Below are 21,943 nucleotides of genomic sequence, written 5' to 3'. Positions count from 1 at the left end.
GGTGATGTTCCACTTCAATTCACCGGCACTATGAAGAAAAGTTTAGCCAAAGTCATTGGGAGCCTAATATATACTTTAATATACGTTTGGTACATTTACAAGGCATTGCTAGATACAGATTACCACTCGGTCTGTTCCGTGTAGAATAGTTCAGCCTACTCATTGATATCCCCTACTTCACTGAATTTGAGTGAGACATTGTAAGCCAAGAAATCTCGAGATACAGTATTGCGATAGCCGATAGCGGGGCGTCAGGTAGCCGAGTGGTTAGAGCGTCAAACTAGTAATTTGTTCTTAACTGATTTGCATAGTTAAATAAAGGTAAAATAAAAATAGCAGGCCTGGGCAATTTCAGTCCTCGGTGCCTGATTGATGTCACACTTTTCAGCCAGCACACGTGATTTGCTGCATGCCATGATAAATATGGGACTGTTTTCAAGCCCTAAAAAGTCTCCTTCAACCACTTCAAATTCTTCTACAATTTTTTTTCTCTCCTAGTAAGATCGAATTAATTCAAACTTAAAACAAAAAAACATTTTTTTCTCTTGTCAGCCAGGTCGCTCAAGATCCACTGCGAAATTTGACGTTCATCCAGGTGAGCAAGATGTTGGGAGATGACCGGCCACGAGGGGCAACGGTCAATGCTATTGCCATCGAGTAGGATTGGGTTTGGCACATTTTTTTGTTCTTTTATTTTTGTACCCTTTTTTCGTGATATCCAAATTGGTAGTTACAGTCTTGTCCCATCTCTGCAACTCTTCTATGGACTCGGGAGAGGCAAAGGTCCTCCGAAAACACAACCCTGCCAAGCTGCACTGCTTGCTGACACACTGCTTGCTTAACCCCTGAAGCCGAAGTCAGCGTGCATGCGGCGGGCCCGCCACAAGGAGTCGCTAAAGCGCGATGGGTCAACGATATCTCGGCCAGCCAAACCCTCCCATAACCCGGAAGACGCTGGCTAATTTGGCACCACCTCATGGGGTTCCCGGTCGCGGCCAACTGCGACACAGCCTGGGATCGAACCCTGGTCTGTAGTGACACCTCAAACACTGCATTGCAGGGACTTAGACCGCTGCGCCACTCAGGAGACAAGTGTCTTTTGTTTTAACCAAATCTAATTTTATTCGTCACATACACATGGTTAGCAGATGTTAAAATGCGAGTGTAGCGAAATGCTTGTGCTTCTAGTTCCGACAATGCAGTGATAACCAACAAGTAATCTAACAAATTCACTACAACTACCTTATACACACAAATGTAAAGGAATGAATAAGAATATGTACATATAAATATATGGATGAGGGATGGCCGTGCGGCATAGGCAAGATGCAGTAGACGATGTAGAATACAGTATATACTGTACATATGATATGAATAATGTTGGGTATGTAAACATGGCGTTCTTTATAGTAACTAGTCATACCTTTGTTAAGTCTGTTTATTTAGTTGGCCAGAGATTTCAGTCTCTATGTTGGCAACAGCCTCTCTGAGTTAGTGATGGCTGTTTAACAGTCTGATGGCCTTGAGATAGAAGCTGTTTTTCAGTCTCTCGGTCCCAGCTTTGATGCACCTGTACTGACCTCGCCTTCTGGATGATAGCGGGGTGAACAGGCTGTGGCTCGGGTGGTTGTTGTCCTTGATGAGGTGTCCTGGAGGGCAGGTAGTTTGCCCCCGGTGATGCGTTGTGCAGACCTCACTACCCTCTGGAGAGCCTTACGGTTGAGGGCGGAGCAGTTGCTGTACTAGGCGGTGATACAGCCCGATATGAATCTGTAAAAGTTTGAGTGTTTTAGAAGCCAAATTTCTTCAGCCTCCTGAGGTTGAAGAGGCGCTGTTGTGCCTTCTTCACCACGCTGTCTATGTGGGTGGACCATTTCAGTTTGTCCATGATGTGTACGCAGAGGAACTTAACTTTCCACCTTCTCCACTACTGTCCCGTGGATGGGGGGGCTGCTCCCTCTGCTGTTTCCTGAAGTCCGTGATCAGCTCCTTTTGTTTTGTTGACGTTGAGTGAGAGGTTATTTTCCTGGCACCAGACTCGCAAGGCCCTCACCACCTCCCTGTAGGCTGTCTCACCATTGTTGGTTATCAAGCTTACCTTTAGTTAACTAGGCAAGTCAGTTAAGAACAAATTCTTATTTTCAATGACGGCCTAGGAACAGTGGGTTAACTGCCTGTTCAGGGGCAGAACGACAGATTTGTACATTGTCAGCTCGGGGGTTTGAACTTGCAACCTTCCGGTTACTAGTCCAACACTCTAACCACTAGTCCAACACTCTAACCACCAGGCTACGCTGCCTACCACTGTAGTGTCGTCTGCAGACTTGATGATTGAGTTGGAGGTGTGCATGGCCACGCAGTCATGGGTGAATAGGGAGTACAGGAGAGGGCTGAGAACGCACCCTTGTGGGGCCCATGTGTTGAGGATCAGAGGGCTGGAGATGTTGTTTCCTACCTTCACCACCTGGGGGCGACTCGTCAAAGTCCAGGACCCAGGGTCTTGAGCTTAATGATGAGTTTGGCACGTACTATGGTGTTAAATGCTGAGCTGTAGTCAATGAACAGCATTCTTACGTAGGTATTCCTCTTACCTTAACCATTAACCATTACCATAACCACTAACCCTTCAGATAACCATTATCCCTTACCTTAACCCTTCAGATAACCATTATCCCTTACCTTAACCATTAACCCGTACTTCAACCATTAACCCGAACATCAACTATTAACCTGTACCTCCGGCATTAACCCTTATCTTAACCATTAACCCTTACCTCAACCTTAACCCTTACCTTAACCATTAACCCTTACCTTAACCATTAACCCTTACCTTAACCATTAACCTTTACCTTAACCATTAACCCTTAACCCTTCAGCTAACCATTAACCCTTACCTTAACCATTTACCCGTACTTCAACCATTAACCCGAACATCAACTATTAACCTGTACCTCAGGCATTAACCCTTACCTTAACCATTAACCCTTAACCCTTCAGATAACCATTAACCCTTAACCCTTCAGATAACCATTAACCCTTACCTTAACCATTAACCCTTACCTTAACCATTAACCCTTAACCCTTCAGATAACCATTAACCCTTACCTTAACCATTAACCCTTACCTTAACCATTAACCCTTACCTCAACCATTAACCCTTACCTTAACCATTAACCCTTACCTTAACCATTAACCCTTAACCTTTCAGATAACCATCAACACTTACCTTAACCATTATCCCTTACCTTAACCATTAACCCTTACCTTAACCATTAACCCTTAACCTTTCAGATAACCATCAACCCTTACCTTAACCATTAACCCTTACCTTAACCATTAACCCTTAACCTTTCAGATAACCATCAACCCTTACCTTAACCATTAACTTAACCATTAACCCTTAACCTTTCAGATAACCATCAACCCTTACCTTAACCATTAACCCTTACCTTAACCATTAACCCTTAACCTTTCAGATAACCATCAACCCTTACCTTAACCATTATCCTTTACCTTAACCATTCAGAATGAATGGGTATAAGAAGTGAGCTCCAGTTCAGACGGTCGCGTGTTCAATCCCGGAGTCGCGTGTTCAATCCCGGAGTCGCGTGTTCAATCCCGGAGTCGCGTGTTCAATCCCGGAGTCGCGTGTTCAATCCCGGAGTCGCGTGTTCAATCCCGGAGTAGCGTGTTCAATCCCTTAGTCCATTATCGCGTGTTCAACCACAAGAAGTCGCGTGTTCTCAATCACAGGGTCGCGTGTTCTATCACAGGGTCGCGTGTTCTATCACAGGGTCGCGTGTTCTATCACGGGGTCGCGTGTTCTATCACAGGATCGCGTGTTCTATCACAGGGTCGCGTGTTCTATCACAGGGTCGCGTGTTCTATCACAGGGTCGGGTTCAATCACGTGTTCAATCACAGGGTCGCGTGTTCAATCACAGGGTCGCGTGTTCTATCCTAGAGTTGCGTGTTCAATTGTTTAATCCCAAACCTTAACTATTCGGAATGAATGCCTAAAATTAACCTTCAAAATGTGAATTCTTTGGGGACAAATGTCGTATTCTGCACTGTAAGAGCTTGTTGCCCTTGTATGGGCTTAATTGCTAATCAGACCACATTCTGAGACAAGGAGACGCACAACAACACAGTCAGGTCATGAATATTCATGTGTTTATTAATGCCCTGTCATCTGGTCCAGAGGAGCGTTTTAATGTGTCTGTCTGTGTTCCATATTACTCTACTTCTTCTATTCATGACAGCTCCTGTTTGTGTGTGTATGTGTGTGTATGTGTGTGTGTGTGTTGTGGCTGCATCCGTGTGTGTGTGTTGTGCCCGCATCCGTGTGTGTGTGTTGTGGCTGCATCCGTGTGTGTGTGTTGTGCCCGCATCCGTGTGTGTGTGTGTGTGTGTGTTGTGCCCGCATCTGTGTGTGTGTGTTGTGCCCGCATCCGTGTGTGTGTGTGTGTGTGTGTGTGTGTGTGTGTGTGTGTGTGTGTGTGTGTGTGTGTGTGTGTGTGTGTGTGTGTGTGTGTGTGTGTGTGTGTGTGTGTGTGTGTGTGTGTGTGTGTGTGTGTGTGTGTGTGTGTGTGTTGTGCCCGCATCCGTGTGTGTGTGTGTGTGTTGTGCCCGCATCCGTGTGTGTGTGTGTGTGTTGTGCCCGCATCCGTGTGTGTGTGTGTTGTGCCCGCATCCGTGTGTGTGTGTGTTTCCCATACCGTGTGTGTGTGTGTGTGTCTGTGTGTGTGTTGTGCCCCATCCTGTGTGTGTTCAATTGTGTGTTGTGTGTGTGTGTGTGTGTGAGGTGTCACCCTGCAATATGTCACCATACACACACACACACACAATATGTGTGTTGTGCGCTACTGTACTCCTCTCTTCCCATACCTCTCTATGACAGCTCCCATCTGGACTGTGTTCAATTAAATCTTCCTCTTTGCCAGGACACACACCCACAATATGTCACACACACACACACACACAATATGTCACCACACACACACACACACACACACACACACACACACACACACACACACACACACACACACACACACACACACACACACACACACACACACACACACACACACACACACACACACACACACACACACACACACACACACACACACACACACACACTCCCTTACAATATGTAACTGAACATCAAACACAAAGCAGATGCAGAATCTAATCCAACGTCTGTCTGCTTTTACTACCAATTGGAACATGTAAATAAACTGACAGGAAGTTATTAGATTTGAACAATCGCGCACTGCCGTTAGCGCAGTGTAGTCAACGTTAAAATAAGCCTGTCAAATCATCAACTACAACCAAAACACACAGCTATGATATGAGGTACTCTAACCAAAACACACACCTATGATATGAGGTACTCTAACCAAAACACACAGCTATGATATGAGGTACTCTAACCAAAACACACACCTATGATATGAGGTACTCTAACCAAAACACACAGCTATGATATGAGGTACACTAACCAAAACACACACCTATGATATGAGGTACTCTAACCAAAACACACACCTATGATATGAGGTACACTAACCAAAACACACACCTATGATATGAGGTACTCTAACCAAAACACACACCTATGATATGAGGTACTCTAACCAAAACACACACCTATGATATGAGGTACTCTAACTTTGGATTATCGCAGACCTCTGTCACATAACAAAGTGTAAAAAAATATATTATATATTTTGATGGACTGAAAATATATCAAAGAAAGGAACACAGAAACATTAAAAACAAAAAGTATTTCATATTTATATGTATTTATGTATTTAACATTCATAGTTGTAGGCAGATAAAAACATCAGAAAAGGAGAATAAATACCAGCACCTTTATCACAACAACAACATCTGCAGTCTGCAGTCACGTGACATCTGAAGTCTGCAGTCACGTGACATCTGAACTCTGCAGTCACGTGACATCTGAACTCTGCAGTCACGTGACATCTGAAGTCTGCAGTCACGTGACATCTGAAGTCTGCAGTCACGTGACATCTGAAGTCTGCAGTCACGTGACATCTGAACTCTGCAGTCACGTGACATCTGAACTCTGCAGTCACGTGACATCTGAAGTCTGCAGTCACGTGAAAATAGTCACGTATCTGAACTCTGCAGTTGACATCAGAACGTGAAAATAATATCACTTACGCTAGCTCGAAGCCATGTAAAAAAAAAATGACGTAATGAGTTGTTAGTTTCTACATCTGGATCGTGCAGACATTCCTACGGGGAAATAAACGGGGAAATAAGGTTTGAGGTTAACACCAGAATCAGTCAGTTTAACCTTTATGAATCAAAATGAGTCCGTTGCTAAAGAGTCGCTAGCTGTCAGAAATGGAACGACAACAGCCAAGTGTTAGCAGTTCTCGAGCTTCGTTTGGCGACGTCAAAGGCAACCTGACGTGTAGTTTCATTTTTTTTTTTTTTTTTTTTACATGTTAGCACATCGGTAGCTTTTCACTTGTTTTGAGTACATAAATGCTTCAAAATTCACACAAAAAAGTGATGTTAGCTGACGAAGATTATCTCATAGAACAAAACGTATAAAATCTCCTCAGTCTGTGTTTACCACAGGCCTTATTTTGACCATTTAACCAACAAACAACCAACAACAACACAAAAACATTAATTAGTCAAACAAGCCAAGATGGAGTTAGCCTCCTCTAGCGCCCTCAAAAAGACGCCATTACTATTGCTCTCTATCGTTTTAATATATAGGCCTACAGTAGATTATAGAAATAAACAGGGTCTCAATAACACTGCGTCCCTTTATTTGGTTTTGCCAGCGAAGAAGAAAGGAGAAAAGGAACATTTTGCCAACCGAAATACTGTACGTTTCCCCTGACAGCGACCCAATAGAGTGGAGCTCTATACAACCAGAAAAACACCCAGAAAACATCTTAGGGAGGAGCCTGAGTACATTGTCTGCTAGTGATTCCACCTCAGTGAGGGAGGAGCCTGAGTACACAGTGTCTGTTAGTGATTCCACCTCAGTGAGGGAGGAGCCTGAGTACACAGTGTCTGTTAGTGATTCCACCTCAGTGAGGGAGGAGCCTGAGTACACAGTGTCTGTTAGTGATTCCACCTCAGTGAGGGAGGAGCCTGAGTACACAGTGTCTGTTAGTGATTCCACCACAGTGAGGGAGGAGCCTGAGTACACAGTGTCTGTTAGTGATTCCACCACAGTGAGGGAGGAGCCTGAGTACACAGTGTCTGTTAGTGATTCCACCTCAGTGAGGGAGGAGCCTGAGTACACAGTGTCTGTTAGTGATTCCACCACAGTGAGGGAGGAGCCTGAGTACACAGTGTCTGTTAGTGATTCCACCACAGTGAGGGAGGAGCCTGAGTACAGTGTCTGTTAGTGATTCCACCTCAGTGAGGGAGGAGCCTGAGTACACAGTGTCTGTTAGTGATTCCACCACAGTGAGGGAGGAGCCTGAGTACAGTGTCTGTTAGTGATTCCACCTCAGTGAGGGAGGAGCCTGAGTACACAGTGTCTGTTAGTGATTCCACCTCAGTGAGGGAGGAGCCTGAGTACACAGTGTCTGTTAGTGATTCCACCTCAGTGAGGGAGGAGCCTGAGTACACAGTGTCTGTTAGTGATTCCACCTCAGTGAGGGAGGAGCCTGAGTACACAGTGTCTGTTAGTGATTCCACCTCAGTGAGGGAGGAGCCTGAGTACACAGTGTCTGTTAATGATTCCACCACAGTGAGGGAGGAGCCTGAGTACACAGTGTCTGTTAGTGATTCCACCACAGTGAGGGAGGAGCCTGAGTACACAGTGTCTGTTAGTGATTCCACCTCAGTGAGGGAGGAGCCTGAGTACAGTGTCTGTTAGTGATTCCACCTCAGTGAGGGAGGAGCCTGAGTACAGTGTCTGTTAGTGATTCCACCTCAGTGAGGGAGGAGCCTGAGTACACAGTGTCTGTTAGTGATTCCACTTCAGTGAGGGAGGAGCCTGAGTACACAGTGTCTGTTAGTGATTCCACCTCAGTGAGGGAGGAGCCTGAGTACACAGTGTCTGTTAGTGATTCCACCTCAGTGAGGGAGGAGCCTGAGTACACAGTGTCTGTTAGTGATTCCACCTCAGTGAGGGAGGAGCCTGAGTACACAGTGTCTGTTAGTGATTCCACCTGTCCTGTCCTGTCTAATGCCTGATTAATGTAGGTTTATGCCAGTAGAGTACACAGTGTCTATTAGTGATTCCACCTGTCCTGTCCTGTCTAATGCCTGATTAATGTAGGTTTATGCCAGTAGAGTACACAGTGTCTATTAGTGATTCCACCTGTCCTGTCCTGTCTAATGCCTGATTAATGTAGGTTTATGCCAGTAGAGTACACAGTGTCTATTAGTGATTCCACCTGTCCTGTCCTGTCTAATGCCTGATTAATGTAGGTTTATGCCAGTAGAGTACACAGTGCCTATTAGTGATTCCACCTGTCCTGTCCTGTCTAATGCCTGATTAATGTAGGTTTATGCCAGTAGAGTACACAGTGTCTATTAGTGATTCCACCTGTCCTGTCCTGTCTAATGCCTGATTAATGTAGGTTTATGCCAGTAGAGTACACAGTGTCTATTAGTGATTCCACCTGTCCTGTCCTGTCTAATGCCTGATTAATGTAGGTTTATGCCAGTAGAGTACACAGTGCCTATTAGTGATTCCACCTGTCCTGTCCTGTCTAATGCCTGATTAATGTAGGTTTATGCCAGTAGAGTACACAGTGTCTATTAGTGATTCCACCTGTCCTGTCCTGTCTAATGCCTGATTAATGTAGGTTTATGCCAGTAGAGTACACAGTGTCTATTAGTGATTCCACCTGTCCTGTCCTGTCTAATGCCTGATTAATGTAGGTTTATGCCAGTAGAGTACACAGTGTCTATTAGTGATTCCACCTGTCCTGTCCTGTCTAATGCCTGATTAATGTAGGTTTATGCCAGTAGAGTACACAGTGTCTATTAGTGATTCCACCTGTCCTGTCCTGTCTAATGCCTGATTAATGTAGGTTTATGCCAGTAGAGTACACAGTGTCTATTAGTGATTCCACCTGTCCTGTCCTGTCTAATGCCTGATTAATGTAGGTTTATGCCAGTAGAGTACACAGTGCCTATTAGTGATTCCACCTGTCCTGTCCTGTCTAATGCCTGATTAATGTAGGTTTATGCCAGTAGAGTACACAGTGTCTATTAGTGATTCCACCTGTCCTGTCCTGTCTAATGCCTGATTAATGTAGGTTTATGCCAGTAGAGTACACAGTGTCTATTAGTGATTCCACCTGTCCTGTCCTGTCTAATGCCTGATTAATGTAGGTTTATGCCAGTAGAGTACACAGTGCCTATTAGTGATTCCACCTGTCCTGTCCTGTCTAATGCCTGATTAATGTAGGTTTATGCCAGTAGAGTACACAGTGTCTATTAGTGATTCCACCTGTCCTGTCCTGTCTAATGCCTGATTAATGTAGGTTTATGCCAGTAGAGTACACAGTGTCTATTAGTGATTCCACCTGTCCTGTCCTGTCTAATGCCTGATTAATGTAGGTTTATGCCAGTAGAGTACACAGTGTCTATTAGTGATTCCACCTGTCCTGTCCTGTCTAATGCCTGATTAATGTAGGTTTATGCCAGTAGAGTACACAGTGTCTATTAGTGATTCCACCTGTCCTGTCCTGTCTAATGCCTGATTAATGTAGGTTTATGCCAGTAGAGTACACAGTGTCTATTAGTGATTCCACCTGTCCTGTCCTGTCTAATGCCTGATTAATGTAGGTTTATGCCAGTAGAGTACACAGTGTCTATTAGTGATTCCACCTGTCCTGTCCTGTCTAATGCCTGATTAATGTAGGTTTATGCCAGTAGAGTACACAGTGTCTATTAGTGATTCCACCTGTCCTGTCCTGTCTAATGCCTGATTAATGTAGGTTTATGCCAGTAGAGTACACAGTGTCTATTAGTGATTCCACCTGTCCTGTCCTGTCTAATGCCTGATTAATGTAGGTTTATGCCAGTAGAGTACACAGTGTCTATTAGTGATTCCACCTGTCCTGTCCTGTCTAATGCCTGATTAATGTAGGTTTATGCCAGTAGAGTACACAGTGTCTATTAGTGATTCCACCTGTCCTGTCCTGTCTAATGCCTGATTAATGTAGGTTTATGCCAGTAGAGTACACAGTGTCTATTAGTGATTCCACCTGTCCTGTCCTGTCTAATGCCTGATTAATGTAGGTTTATGCCAGTAGAGTACACAGTGTCTATTAGTGATTCCACCTGTCCTGTCCTGTCTAATGCCTGATTAATGTAGGTTTATGCCAGTAGAGTACACAGTGTCTATTAGTGATTCCACCTGTCCTGTCCTGTCTAATGCCTGATTAATGTAGGTTTATGCCAGTAGAGTACATAGTGTCTATTAGTGATTCCATCTGTCCTGTCCTGTCTAATGCCTGATTAATGTAGGTTTATGCCAGTAGAGTACACAGTGTCTATTAGTGATTCCACCTGTCCTGTCCTGTCTAATGCCTGATTAATGTAGGTTTATGCCAGTAGAGTACACAGTGTCTATTAGTGATTCCACCTGTCCTGTCCTGTCTAATGCCTGATTAATGTAGGTTTATGCCAGTAGAGTACACAGTGTCTATTAGTGATTCCACCTGTCCTGTCCTGTCTAATGCCTGATTAATGTAGGTTTATGCCAGTAGAGTACACAGTGTCTATTAGTGATTCCACCTGTCCTGTCCTGTCTAATGCCTGATTAATGTAAGGTTTATGCCAGTAGAGTACACAGTGTCTATTAGTGATTCCACCTGTCCTGTCCTGTCTAATGCCTGATTAATGTAGGTTTATGCCAGTAGAGTACACAGTGTCTATTAGTGATTCCACCTGTCCTGTCCTGTCTAATGCCTGATTAATGTAGGTTTATGCCAGTAGAGTACACAGTGTCTATTAGTGATTCCACCTGTCCTGTCCTGTCTAATGCCTGATTAATGTAGGTTTATGCCAGTAGAGTACACAGTGTCTATTAGTGATTCCACCTGTCCTGTCCTGTCTAATGCCTGATTAATGTAGGTTTATGCCAGTAGAGTACACAGTGCCTATTAGTGATTCCACCTGTCCTGTCCTGTCTAATGCCTGATTAATGTAGGTTTATGCCAGTAGAGTACACAGTGTCTATTAGTGATTCCACCTGTCCTGTCCTGTCTAATGCCTGATTAATGTAGGTTTATGCCAGTAGAGTACACAGTGTCTATTAGTGATTCCACCTGTCCTGTCCTGTCTAATGCCTGATTAATGTAGGTTTATGCCAGTAGAGTACACAGTGTCTATTAGTGATTCCACCTGTCCTGTCCTGTCTAATGCCTGATTAATGTAGGTTTATGCCAGTAGAGTACACAGTGTCTATTAGTGATTCCACCTGTCCTGTCCTGTCTAATGCCTGATTAATGTAGGTTTATGCCAGTAGAGTACACAGTGTCTATTAGTGATTCCACCTGTCCTGTCCTGTCTAATGCCTGATTAATGTAGGTTTATGCCAGTAGAGTACACAGTGTCTATTAGTGATTCCACCTGTCCTGTCCTGTCTAATGCCTGATTAATGTAGGTTTATGCCAGTAGAGTACACAGTGCCTATTAGTGATTCCACCTGTCCTGTCCTGTCTAATGCCTGATTAATGTAGGTTTATGCCAGTAGAGTACACAGTGCCTATTAGTGATTCCACCTGTCCTGTCCTGTCTAATGCCTGATTAATGTAGGTTTATGCCAGTAGAGTACACAGTGTCTATTAGTGATTCCACCTGTCCTGTCCTGTCTAATGCCTGATTAATGTAGGTTTATGCCAGTAGAGTACACAGTGCCGGTCTCCATGTTCTATCATGTAAACAGCAGGACAGCAAGTCATTCAGATTCATCAGGTAGTATCCATATCCAGCAGCTTCCCACACTGCAGTCAGAATAGATTGCCTTTTAGATTCCTCAATGCGAGAACAACATGGTCTCTTTCCTCTTCTGTGAACGTTTGTCTTGGGTCCTCACTCACTCCCAGGTTTTGCTCGCCCAGGTTCTGCTCGCCCAGGTTCTGCTCGCCCAGGTTTTGCTCGCCCAGGTTCTGCTCACCCAGGTTCTGCTCACCCAGGTTCGGCTCACCCAGGTTCTGCTCACCCAGGGTCTGCTCACCCAGGTTTTGCTCACCCAGGTTCTGCTCACCCAGGGTCTGCTCACCCAGGTTTTGCTCACCCAGGTTCTGCTCACCCAGGTTTTGCTCACCCAAGTTCTGCTCACCCAGGTTCTGCTCACCCAGGTTTTGCTCACCCAAGTTCTGCTCACCCATGTTTCGCTCAGGGTTGAAGTAACAAGTGTTGTAAACAGTGCAGTATACTGTTAAATGGTCCCACCGGCTTCACTCATTCAGGCTGTCTGTCCTAAAGGAAGACACTTCCACATTCTGCTCAATGGGTGTAAAAATAAAGATTTTTCATTTATATTTATTAATAAAATACAGCTCCCTTTTCCCCAAAGTCTACAGCACAGTAATACCCAATACCACGTAGATATAAGATATAATAATAATAATAATAATAATTATTATATTATTTATTTATTATTATTATATAAGATAAGTGGTAATGAATGTATAATGCTTCTAACAAACTATTAAACTACATTTTGCAACAGATTTGCTTTGGTAATTTGCAGACAATATTTCCCAAATCCCTCTAACATTACATAATCCCCAAATCCTATGTCTATTTTTATTGTTAGTCATATTTGACACAATTGATTTAATAAAATGTTTTTTATTTTCCAATTGATTATCTCTGTTATAAGGCACTAGTAATGAATCAGGAAAGATACAAGCCCATAGGATTTTAACTTACTTACATTTAAAAGAAAATATTGTCCAGGAGTTTACCAAATAAACTCCCTTATGGCAGGGTTTCACAAACTCTGACCTCGGGACCCCAACGGGGGTCCGAATACACAGCTGATTAAAGCTTAGATCATTTAAACCAGCTGTGTAGTGTAAAAACCGAAATGTACACCCCTTTTGAGGTCCAGAGGACCGAGTTTGGGAAACGCAGCCTGATGGAACACAAGAAGTAAAGACACACTGGTTTACATTTTCAATTACCTGCAGATTTAATAAAAAATAAATGTTTTATCAGATGCTACAGTAATTTTTTAAACCTGATTTGATTGGTTGAACCTGAAAATCAAACACGCGGGTGCTGATTTGATTGGCTGACAGGAGGCTGCTGTATGTTCCCTGTGGGTCCTGTATTGGTGGTATGAATGATACCTTTATCAATAATGGCCTAGATTCAATCCCATCTCATTTTGTCCCATTTATGCACATTTTAAAGGCAACGTTCCCACCATTTGCTGAGACCCACATTCACGTTGAATGCTGCATATGCCGGATCAATGGGAAATGAGCTATAAATGTCCATCGCGCTATGACATGGATATTCTGCAGGCCGGATTGAATCTAGGACAAAGGCGTAATGAGTAAGGCTAGTATGGCTGGTGCTATGCTGCAATACTGTCCCAGGAAGGGTGTCTCAGGCCTTGGAGGCCGTGGGTACTGGAGGGGTCTGGTCCTCCTCATCCACACTAAGGTCCAGACGTAGATCTTCCAGAGTCTGTCTCATCGCCATGGTGGACTCCTTACGTCTACAAGGCAAAGGAGAGTGTTACTTTGTGTCCCACACTTCTAACAGTATATCACTCAACGGTATATCACTCTCTCTCTCTCTCTCTCTCTCTCTCTTGTGATTACTCTCTCTCTTTTGCCCTCTCTCTCTCTCTCTCTTTTGCCCTCTCTCTCTCTCTCTCTCTCTCTCTCTCTCTCTCTCTCTCTCTCTCTCTCTCTCTCTCTCTCTCTCTCTCTCTCTCTCTCTCTCTCTCTCTCTTTGCCCTCTCTCTCTCTCTCTTTCCTCTCTCTCTCTCTCTCTCTCTCTCTCTCTCTCTCTCTCTCTCTCTTTTCTCTCTTTCTCTCTCTCTCTCTTCTCTCTCTCTCTCTCTCTCTCTCTCTCTCTCTCTCTCTCTCTCTCTCTCTCTCTCTTGCGATTACTCTCTCTCTTTGCCCTCCCTCTCTCTCTCTCTCTCTCTCTCTCTCTCTCTCTCTCTCTCTCTCTCTCTCTCTCTCTCTCTCTCTTGTGATTACTCTCTCTCTTTTGCCCTCTCTCTCTTTTGCCCTCTCTCTCTCTTGCCCTCTCTCTCTCTTGCCCTCTCTCTCTCTTGCCCTCTCTCTCTCTCTCTCTCTTGCGATTACTCTCTCTCTTTTGCCCTCTCTCTCTCTCTCTCTCTCTCTCTCTCTTGCGATTACTCTCTCTCTTTTGCCCTCTCTCTCTCTCTCTCTCTCTCTCTCTCTCTCTCTCTCTCTCTCTCTCTCTCTCTCTCTCTCTCTCTCTCTCTCTCTCTCTTGTGATTACTCTCTCTCTCTCTCTCTCTCTCTCTTGCGATTACTCTCTCTCTCTTGCCCTCTCTCTCTCTTTTGCCCTCTCTCTCTCTTGCCCTCTCTCTCTCTTGCCCTCTCTCTCTCTTGCCCTCTCTCTCTTGCGATCGCTCTCTCTCTCTTGCCCTCTCTCTCTTTTGCCCTCTCTCTCTCTCTCTCTCTCTCTCTCTCTCTCTCTCTCTCTCTCTCTCTCTCTCTCTTGTGATTACTCTCTCTCTCTCTCTCTCTCTCTCGATTACTCTCTCTCTCTTGCCCTCTCTCTCTCTCTTGCCCTCTCTCTCTCTTGCCCTCTCTCTCTCTTGCCCTCTCTCTCTTGCGATCGCTCTCTCTCTCTCTTTTGCCCTCTCTCTCTCTCTCTCTCTCTCTCTCTTGCGATTACTCTCTCTCTTTTGCCCTCTCTCTCTCTCTCTCTTGCGATTACTCTCTCTCTTTTGCCCTCTCTCTCTCTCTCTCTCTCTCTCTTGCGATTACTCTCTCTCTTTTGCCCTCTCTCTCTCTCTCTCTCTCTCTCTCTCTCTCTCTCTCTCTCTCTCTCTTGTGATTACTCTCTCTCTCTCTCTCTCTCTCTCTTGCGATTACTCTCTCTCTTTTGCCCTCTCTCTCTCTCTCTCTCTCTCTCTCTCTCTCTCTCTCTCTCTCTCTCTTGTGATTACTCTCTCTCTCTCTCTCTCTCTCTCTCTCTCTTGCGATTACTCTCTCTCTTTTGCCCTCTCTCTCTCTTGCCCTCTCTCTCTCTCTCTCTTGTGATTACTCTCTCTCTCTCTCTCTCTCTCTCTCTTGCGATTACTCTCTCTCTTTTGCCCTCTCTCTCTCTCTCTCTCTCTCTCTCTTGCGATTACTCTCTCTCTTTTGCCCTCTCTCTCTCTCTCTCTCTCTCTTGCGATTACTCTCTCTCTTTTGCCCTCTCTCTCTCTCTCTCTCTCTCTCTCTCTCTCTCTCTCTCTCTCTTGTGATTACTCTCTCTCTCTCTCTCTCTCTCTCTCTTGCGATTACTCTCTCTCTTTTGCCCTCTCTCTCTCTCTCTCTCTCTCTCTTCGATTACTCTCTCTCTTTTGCCCTCTCTCTCTTTTGCCCTCTCTCTCTCTTGCCCTCTCTCTCTCTCTCTCTCTCTCTCTCTCTCTCTCTCTCTCTCTCTCTCTCTCTCTCTCTCTCTCTCTCTCTTTGCCCTCTCTCTCTCTCTCTCTCTCTCTCTCTCTCTCTTGCGATTACTCTCTCTCTTTTGCCCTCTCTCTCTCTCTCTCTCTCTTTGCCCTCTCTCTCTCTCTCTCTCTCTCTCTCTCTCTCTCTTGCGATTACTCTCTCTCTTTGCCCTCTCTCTCTCTCTCTCTCTCTCTCTCTTGTGATTACTCTCTCTCTTTGCCCTCTCTCTCTCTCTCTCTCTCTCTCTCTCTCTCTCTCTCTCTCTTGCCCTCTCTCTCTTTTGCCCTCTCTCTCTTTTGCCCTCTCTCTCTCTCTCTCTCTCTCTCTTGCGATTACTCTCTCTCTCTCTCTCTCTTTTGCCCTCTCTCTCTTTTGCCCTCTCTCTCTCTCTCTCTCTCTCTCTCTTGCGATTACTCTCTCTCTCTCTCTCTCTCTCTTGCGATTACTCTCTCTCTCTCTCTCTCTCTCTTTTTGCCCTCTCTCTCTTTTGCCCTCTCTCTCTTTTGCTCTCTCTCTCTCTCTCTCTCTCTCTCTCTCTCTCTCTTGCGATTACTCTCTCTCTTTTGCCCTCTCTCTCTCTCTCTCTCTCTCTCTCTCTCTCTTGCGATTACTCTCTCTCTTTTGCCTCTCTCTCTCTCTCTCTCTCTCTCTCTCTTGTGATTACTCTCTCTCTTTTGCCCTCTCTCTCTTTTGCCCTCTCTCTCTCTCTTGTGATTACTCTCTCTCTCTTTTGCCCTCTCTCTCTCTTGCCCTCTCTCTCTTTTGCCCTCTCTCTCTTTTGCCCTCTCTCTCTCTCTCTCTCTCTCTCTTGCGATTCCTCTCTCTCTCTCTCTCTCTCTCTCTTGCGATTACTCTCTCTCTTTTGCCCTCTCTCTCTCTCTCTCTCTCTCTCTCTTGCGATTACTCTCTCTCTTTTGCCCTCTCTCTCTCTTGCCCTCTCTCTCTTTTGCCCTCTCTCTCTCTCTCTCTCTCTCTCTTGCGATTACTCTCTCTCTTTTGCCCTCTCTCTCTCTCTCTCTCTCTCTCTTCTCAGCCCCTCTCTCTCTTTTGCCCCTCTCCCTCTCTCTCTCTCTCTCTCTCTCTCTCTTGCTCTCTCTTTTGCCCTCTCTCTCTCTCTCTCTCTCTCTCTCTCTCTCTCTCTCTCTCTCTCTCTCTCTCTCTCTCTCTCTCTCTCGCGATTACTCTCTCTCTTTTGCCCTCTCTCTCTCTCTCTCTCTCTCTCTCTCTTGTGATTACTCTCTCTCTCTCTCTCTCTCTCTCTTGCGATTACTCTCTCTCTCTCTCTCTTGTGATTACTCTCTCTCTCTCTCTCTTGTGATTACTCTCTCTCTCTCTCTCTCTCTCTCTCTCTCTCTCTTGCGATTACTCTCTCTCTCTCTCTCTTGTGATTACTCTCTCTCTCTCTCTCTCTCTCTCTTGCGATTACTCTCTCTCTCTCTCTCTTGTGATTACTCTCTCTCTCTCTCTCTCTCTCTTGCGATTACTCTCTCTCTTTTGCCCTCTCTCTCTTTTGCCCTCTCTCTCTCTCTTGCCCTCTCTCTCTCTTTTGCCCTCTCTCTCTCTTGCCCTCTCTCTCTCTTGCCCTCTCTCTCTCTTGCCCTCTCTCTCTTGCGATCGCTCTCTCTCTCTTGCCCTCTCTCTCTCTTGCCCTCTCTCTCTTGCGATTACTCTCTCTCTTGTGCTCCCTCTCTCTCTTGTGCTCGCTCTCTCTCTCCCTTGCGCTCGCTCACACTCTCGCTCACTCGCTGTCTCTGTCTCTCTCTCTCTCTCTCTCTCTCTCGATTTATTCATCCTGATTTGACCCGTAGCCCCTAATCCGTAAACAGACCTGTAGTTCTGAAAGGATGTGTGTAGAATTATGCTTCGGCTTGCCTACTGATAGGCTAGTTGGTGACACCTCTCTGATTTAGAGGTGTTGGCTTAAATGTGGAAGACACATTTCAGTTGAATACATAGAGCTGGAAAGCTGACTAGGTATCCCCCCCATTCCCTATTAAGTAGAAAGTTCCCTATATTGATTACACAAAGCAATCCTTTCAGACCTCTCTCTCTCTGCCTCTCTCTGTCTCTGCCTCTCTCTCTCGCTGCCTCTCTCTGCCTCTCTCTGTCTCTCTCTCTCTCTGTCGCTCTGCCTCTCTCTGCCTCTCTCTGTCTCTCTCTCTCTCTGTCGCTCTGCCTCTCTCTGCCTCTCTCTGCCTCTCTCTGCCTCTCTCTGTCTCTCTCTGCCTCTCTGTCTCTGCATCTCTCTCTCTGTCTTTCTCTGTCTCTCTCTCTCTCTCTCTCTGCCTCTGTCTCTGCCTCTCTCTCTCTGTCTCTCTCTCTCTCTCTCTCTCTGCCTCTCTCTCTCTGCCTCTTTGTCTCTGCCTCTCTCTCTCTGCCTCCTCGTCTCTCTGCCTCTCTCTCTCTGCCTCTCTCTCTGCCTCTCCCTCTCTCTGCCTCCTCGTCTCTCTGCCTCTCTCTCTCTCTCTCTCTCTCTCTCTGACTCTCTGCCTCCTCGTCTCTCTGCCTCTCTCTCTCTCTCTCTCTCTCTGACTCTCTGCCTCCCTCTCTGTCATTCATTGAACCTTTATTTCTAAACCAGGTACTTGATTTGGAGGTGTTGGTCTAGGAGCTGTTTCTGTAGTTTGCTGGAGGTCTCTCTCTCCTCTGTCAGTTCTCTCTGGGTGTGGCGGTACTGAGCGTCTCTACGACTGGACTCCTCCTCCGCCTCGTTCAGCTGACGCTTCAGGGAACGCATCCTCTGGGACATCTGATGAGGGGGTCATAGGTCAGGATCATTATAAGATGATAATTATATAGTTTAAGGGATTCATACATGCATACGACAAGTCTTGTCATGCATTATAATTGCATAATACTGCATTATACCTGAAGGCTTTAAGTAAAGTGTTCCCAATGTGGTCAATCACAATACACTCCCACACACAATGGTAACCATTCCACAAGTCTCTTTACCACCCCCAAGTGGAGTGAACCATTCCACAAGTCTCTTAACTACCCCCAAGTGGAGTGAACCATTCCACAAGTCTCTTTACCACCCCCAAGTGGAGTGAACCATTCCACAAGTCTCTTTACTACCCCCAAGTGGAGTGAACCATTCCACAAGTCTCTTTACCACCCCCAAGTAGAGTGAACCATTCCACAAGTCTCTTTACCACCCCCAAGTAGAGTGAACCATTCCACAAGTCTCTTAACCACCCCCAAGTGGAGTGAACCATTCCACAAGTCTCTTTACCACCCCCAAGTGGAGTGAACCATTCCACAAGTCTCTTTACCACCCCCAAGTGGAGTGAACCATTCCACAAGTCTCTTAACCGCCCCCAAGTGGAGTGAACCATTTCACAAGTCTCTTTACTACCCCCAAGTGGAGTGAACCATTCCACAAGTCTCTTTACCACCCCCAAGTAGAGTGAACCATTCCACAAGTCTCTTTACCACCCCCAAGTAGAGTGAACCATTCCACAAGTCTCTTAACCACCCCAAGTGGAGTGAACCATTCCACAAGTCTCTTTACCACCCCCAAGTGGAGTGAACCATTCCACAAGTCTCTTTACCGCCCCCAAGTGGAGTGAACCATTCCACAAGTCTCTTAACCGCCCCCAAGTGGAGTGAACCATTTCACAAGTCTCTTTAACACCCCCAAGTGGAGTGAACCATTTCACAAGTCTCTTTACTACCCCCAAGTGGAGTGAACCATTTCACAAGTCTCTTTACCGCCCCCAAGTGGAGTGAACCATTTCACAAGTCTCTTTAACACCCCAAGTGAAGTGAACCATTCCACAAGTCTCTTTACCACCCCCAAGTGGAATTAACCATTCCACAAGTCTCTTTACTGCCCCCAAGTGGAATGAACCATTTCACAAGTCTCTTTAACACCCCCAAGTGGAGGGAACCATTCCACAAGTCTCTTTACCACCCCCAAGTGGAATTAACCATTCCACAAGTCTCTTTACTGCCCCCAAGTGGAATGAAACATTCCACAAGTCTCTTTACTGCCCCCAAGTGGAGTGAACCATTCCACAAGTCTCTTAACCACCCTCAAGTGGAGTGAACCATTCCACAAGTCTCTTTACTGCACCCAAGTGGAGTGAACCATTCCACAAGTCTCTTTACTACCTCCAAGTGGAGTGAACCATTTCACAAGTCTTTTTACCACCCCCAAGTGGAGTGAACCATTCCACAAGTCTCTTAACCACCCCCAAGTGGAGTGAACCATTCCACAAGTCTCTGTACCGCCCCCAAGTGGAGTGAACCATTCCACAAGTCTCTTTACTGCCCCCAAGTGGAATGAACCATTCCACAAGTCTCTTTACTGCCCCCAAGTGGAATGAACCATTTCACAAGTCTCTTTAACACCCCCAAGTGGAGTGAACCATTCCACAAGTCTCTTTACCACCCCCAAGTGGAATTAACCATTCCACAAGTCTCTTTACTGCCCCCAAGTGGAATGAATCATTCCACAAGTCTCTTTACCACCCCCAAGTGGAGTGAACCATTCCACAAGTCTCTTTACTACCTCCAAGTGGAGTGAACCATTTCACAAGTCTCTTAACCACCCTCAAGTGGAGTGAACCATTCCACAAGTCTCTTTGCTACCCCCAAGTGGAGTGAACCATTCCACAAGTCTCTTAACCACCCTCAAGTGGAGTGAACCATTCCACAAGTCTCTTTACTACCTCCAAGTGGAGTGAACCATTTCACAAGTCTCTTTACCACCCCCAAGTGGAGTGAACCATTCCACAAGTCTCTTAACCACCCCCAAGTGGAGTGAACCATTCCACAAGTCTCTTTACTACCCCCAAGTGGAGTGAACCATTCCACAAGTCTCTTTACTGCCCCCAAGTGGAGTGAACCATTCCACAAGTCTCTTTACTACCTCCAAGTGGAGTGGACCATTTCACAAGTCTCTTTACCACTCCCAAGTGGAGTGAACCATTCCACAAGTCTCTTAACCACCCCCAAGTGGAGTGAACCATTCCACAAGTCTCTTTACTACCCCCAAGTGGAGTGAACCATTCCACAAGTATCTTTACTGCCCCCAAGTGGAGTGAACCATTCCACAAGTCTCTTTACTACCCCCAAGTGGAGTGAACCATTCCACAAGTCTCTTTACTGCCCCCAAGTGGAGTGAACCATTCCACAAGTCTCTTTACTGCCCCCAAGTGGAGTGAACCATTCCACAAGTCTCTTTAACACCCCCAAGTGGGGTGAACCATTTCACAAGTCTCTTTACTGCCCCCAAGTGGAATGAACCATTCCACAAGTCTCTTAACCACCCCCAAGTGGAGTGAACCATTCCACAAGTCTCTTTACCACCCCCAAGTGGAGTGAAAGTGGAGTGAAACATTCACAAGTCTCTTTACTGCCCCCAAGTGGAATGAACCATTCCACAAGTCTCTTAACCACCCCCAAGTGGAGTGAACCATTCCACAAGTCTCTTTACCACCCCCAAGTGGAGTGAAACATTCCAAAAGTCTCTTAACTACCCCCAAGTGGAGTGAACCATTCCACAAGTCTCTTTACTGCCCCCAAGTGGAGTGGTGGTGTTAGTGCATGTGCCCTACCAGGTCCTTCTGCTCCTTGGCCATCTTCTGTTCCTCCTCCAGCTGATCAGACAGTTCGTTGTTCTTCCTCTCCAGTTTACTGATGGTGTTGCTCATCACCACTTTGTTCCTCTCCTCCACCCTCAGAGCGTTCTCCAGCTCCTTGGCCCGGCTTTCCGTCTTAGTGATGACATCCTCATGAACTCTGGTGTGTTGGAGGTTCTCCACCTCCACACGCAGGTCCCGCAGCTGGATATATATATACATAGCACCGAGGTGTTCACTTTGACTCGTGGCTTTCACAAGACACAAAGCATGCTGCCACTGCTCCATCATTCATCACAGACGCAACAGTTACACCCATACATACTACACCTTTACATGTATACACAGATGACACGGTTTTAATGTCTTTTTTTTATAGCATTGTAGCATTGTAGCATTTTTTAGCATTGTAGCATTGTTTAGCATTGTATGTTCATGATGAAAGGACAACGTTGAAAGAACGGGTGGTGACGCAATATCACATAGATATACATCACAGAATGACATGAAAACCCCTGTAGGTTCAAACTGTTCCCAGTGAAAACCCCACCGGTAGGTAGTGAACTGTACAGTACCTGTCTCTCCAGGATGCTCTTCTCACTGTCCAGCTGCTCATTCACATCTTTCTGCTGGATCAGCTTCAGCTGAAGCTGTTCCGTCTGTGAAGAACACAACAAACATCCCAAACACGCCTTTTAAGAATGTTGTTTTGGGGGGGGAGCACCGA

General features: G+C 45.7%; 1 protein-coding gene across 5 annotated transcripts in view; it reads right to left on the bottom strand.

The window, feature by feature from the left end:
- Nucleotides 1-12,479: 12,479 nt before the first annotated feature.
- Nucleotides 12,480-21,943, bottom strand: part of LOC123989558 (cingulin-like protein 1) — a 99,760-nt gene continuing 90,296 nt past the window's right edge. For all 5 annotated transcript variants that reach the window (XM_046290667.1, XM_046290668.1, XM_046290669.1 and 2 more), the window contains 4 exons: nt 21,792-21,875; nt 21,193-21,420; nt 18,214-18,377; nt 12,480-13,704 (listed from right to left, as the gene is read on the bottom strand). In XM_046290667.1, coding sequence (XP_046146623.1) covers nt 13,593-13,704; nt 18,214-18,377; nt 21,193-21,420; nt 21,792-21,875 — 588 coding nt within the window. In that variant the 3' untranslated portion in view covers nt 12,480-13,592. The remainder of the gene's footprint in view (nt 13,705-18,213; nt 18,378-21,192; nt 21,421-21,791; nt 21,876-21,943) is intronic.

The sequence above is a fragment of the Oncorhynchus gorbuscha genome, linkage group LG11 (assembly GCF_021184085.1).
Source record: "Oncorhynchus gorbuscha isolate QuinsamMale2020 ecotype Even-year linkage group LG11, OgorEven_v1.0, whole genome shotgun sequence".
Lineage (NCBI taxonomy): Eukaryota > Metazoa > Chordata > Actinopteri > Salmoniformes > Salmonidae > Oncorhynchus > Oncorhynchus gorbuscha.
Note: the sequence above shows the minus strand (reverse complement) of the source record. Positions and strands in the feature narration are given on the sequence as shown.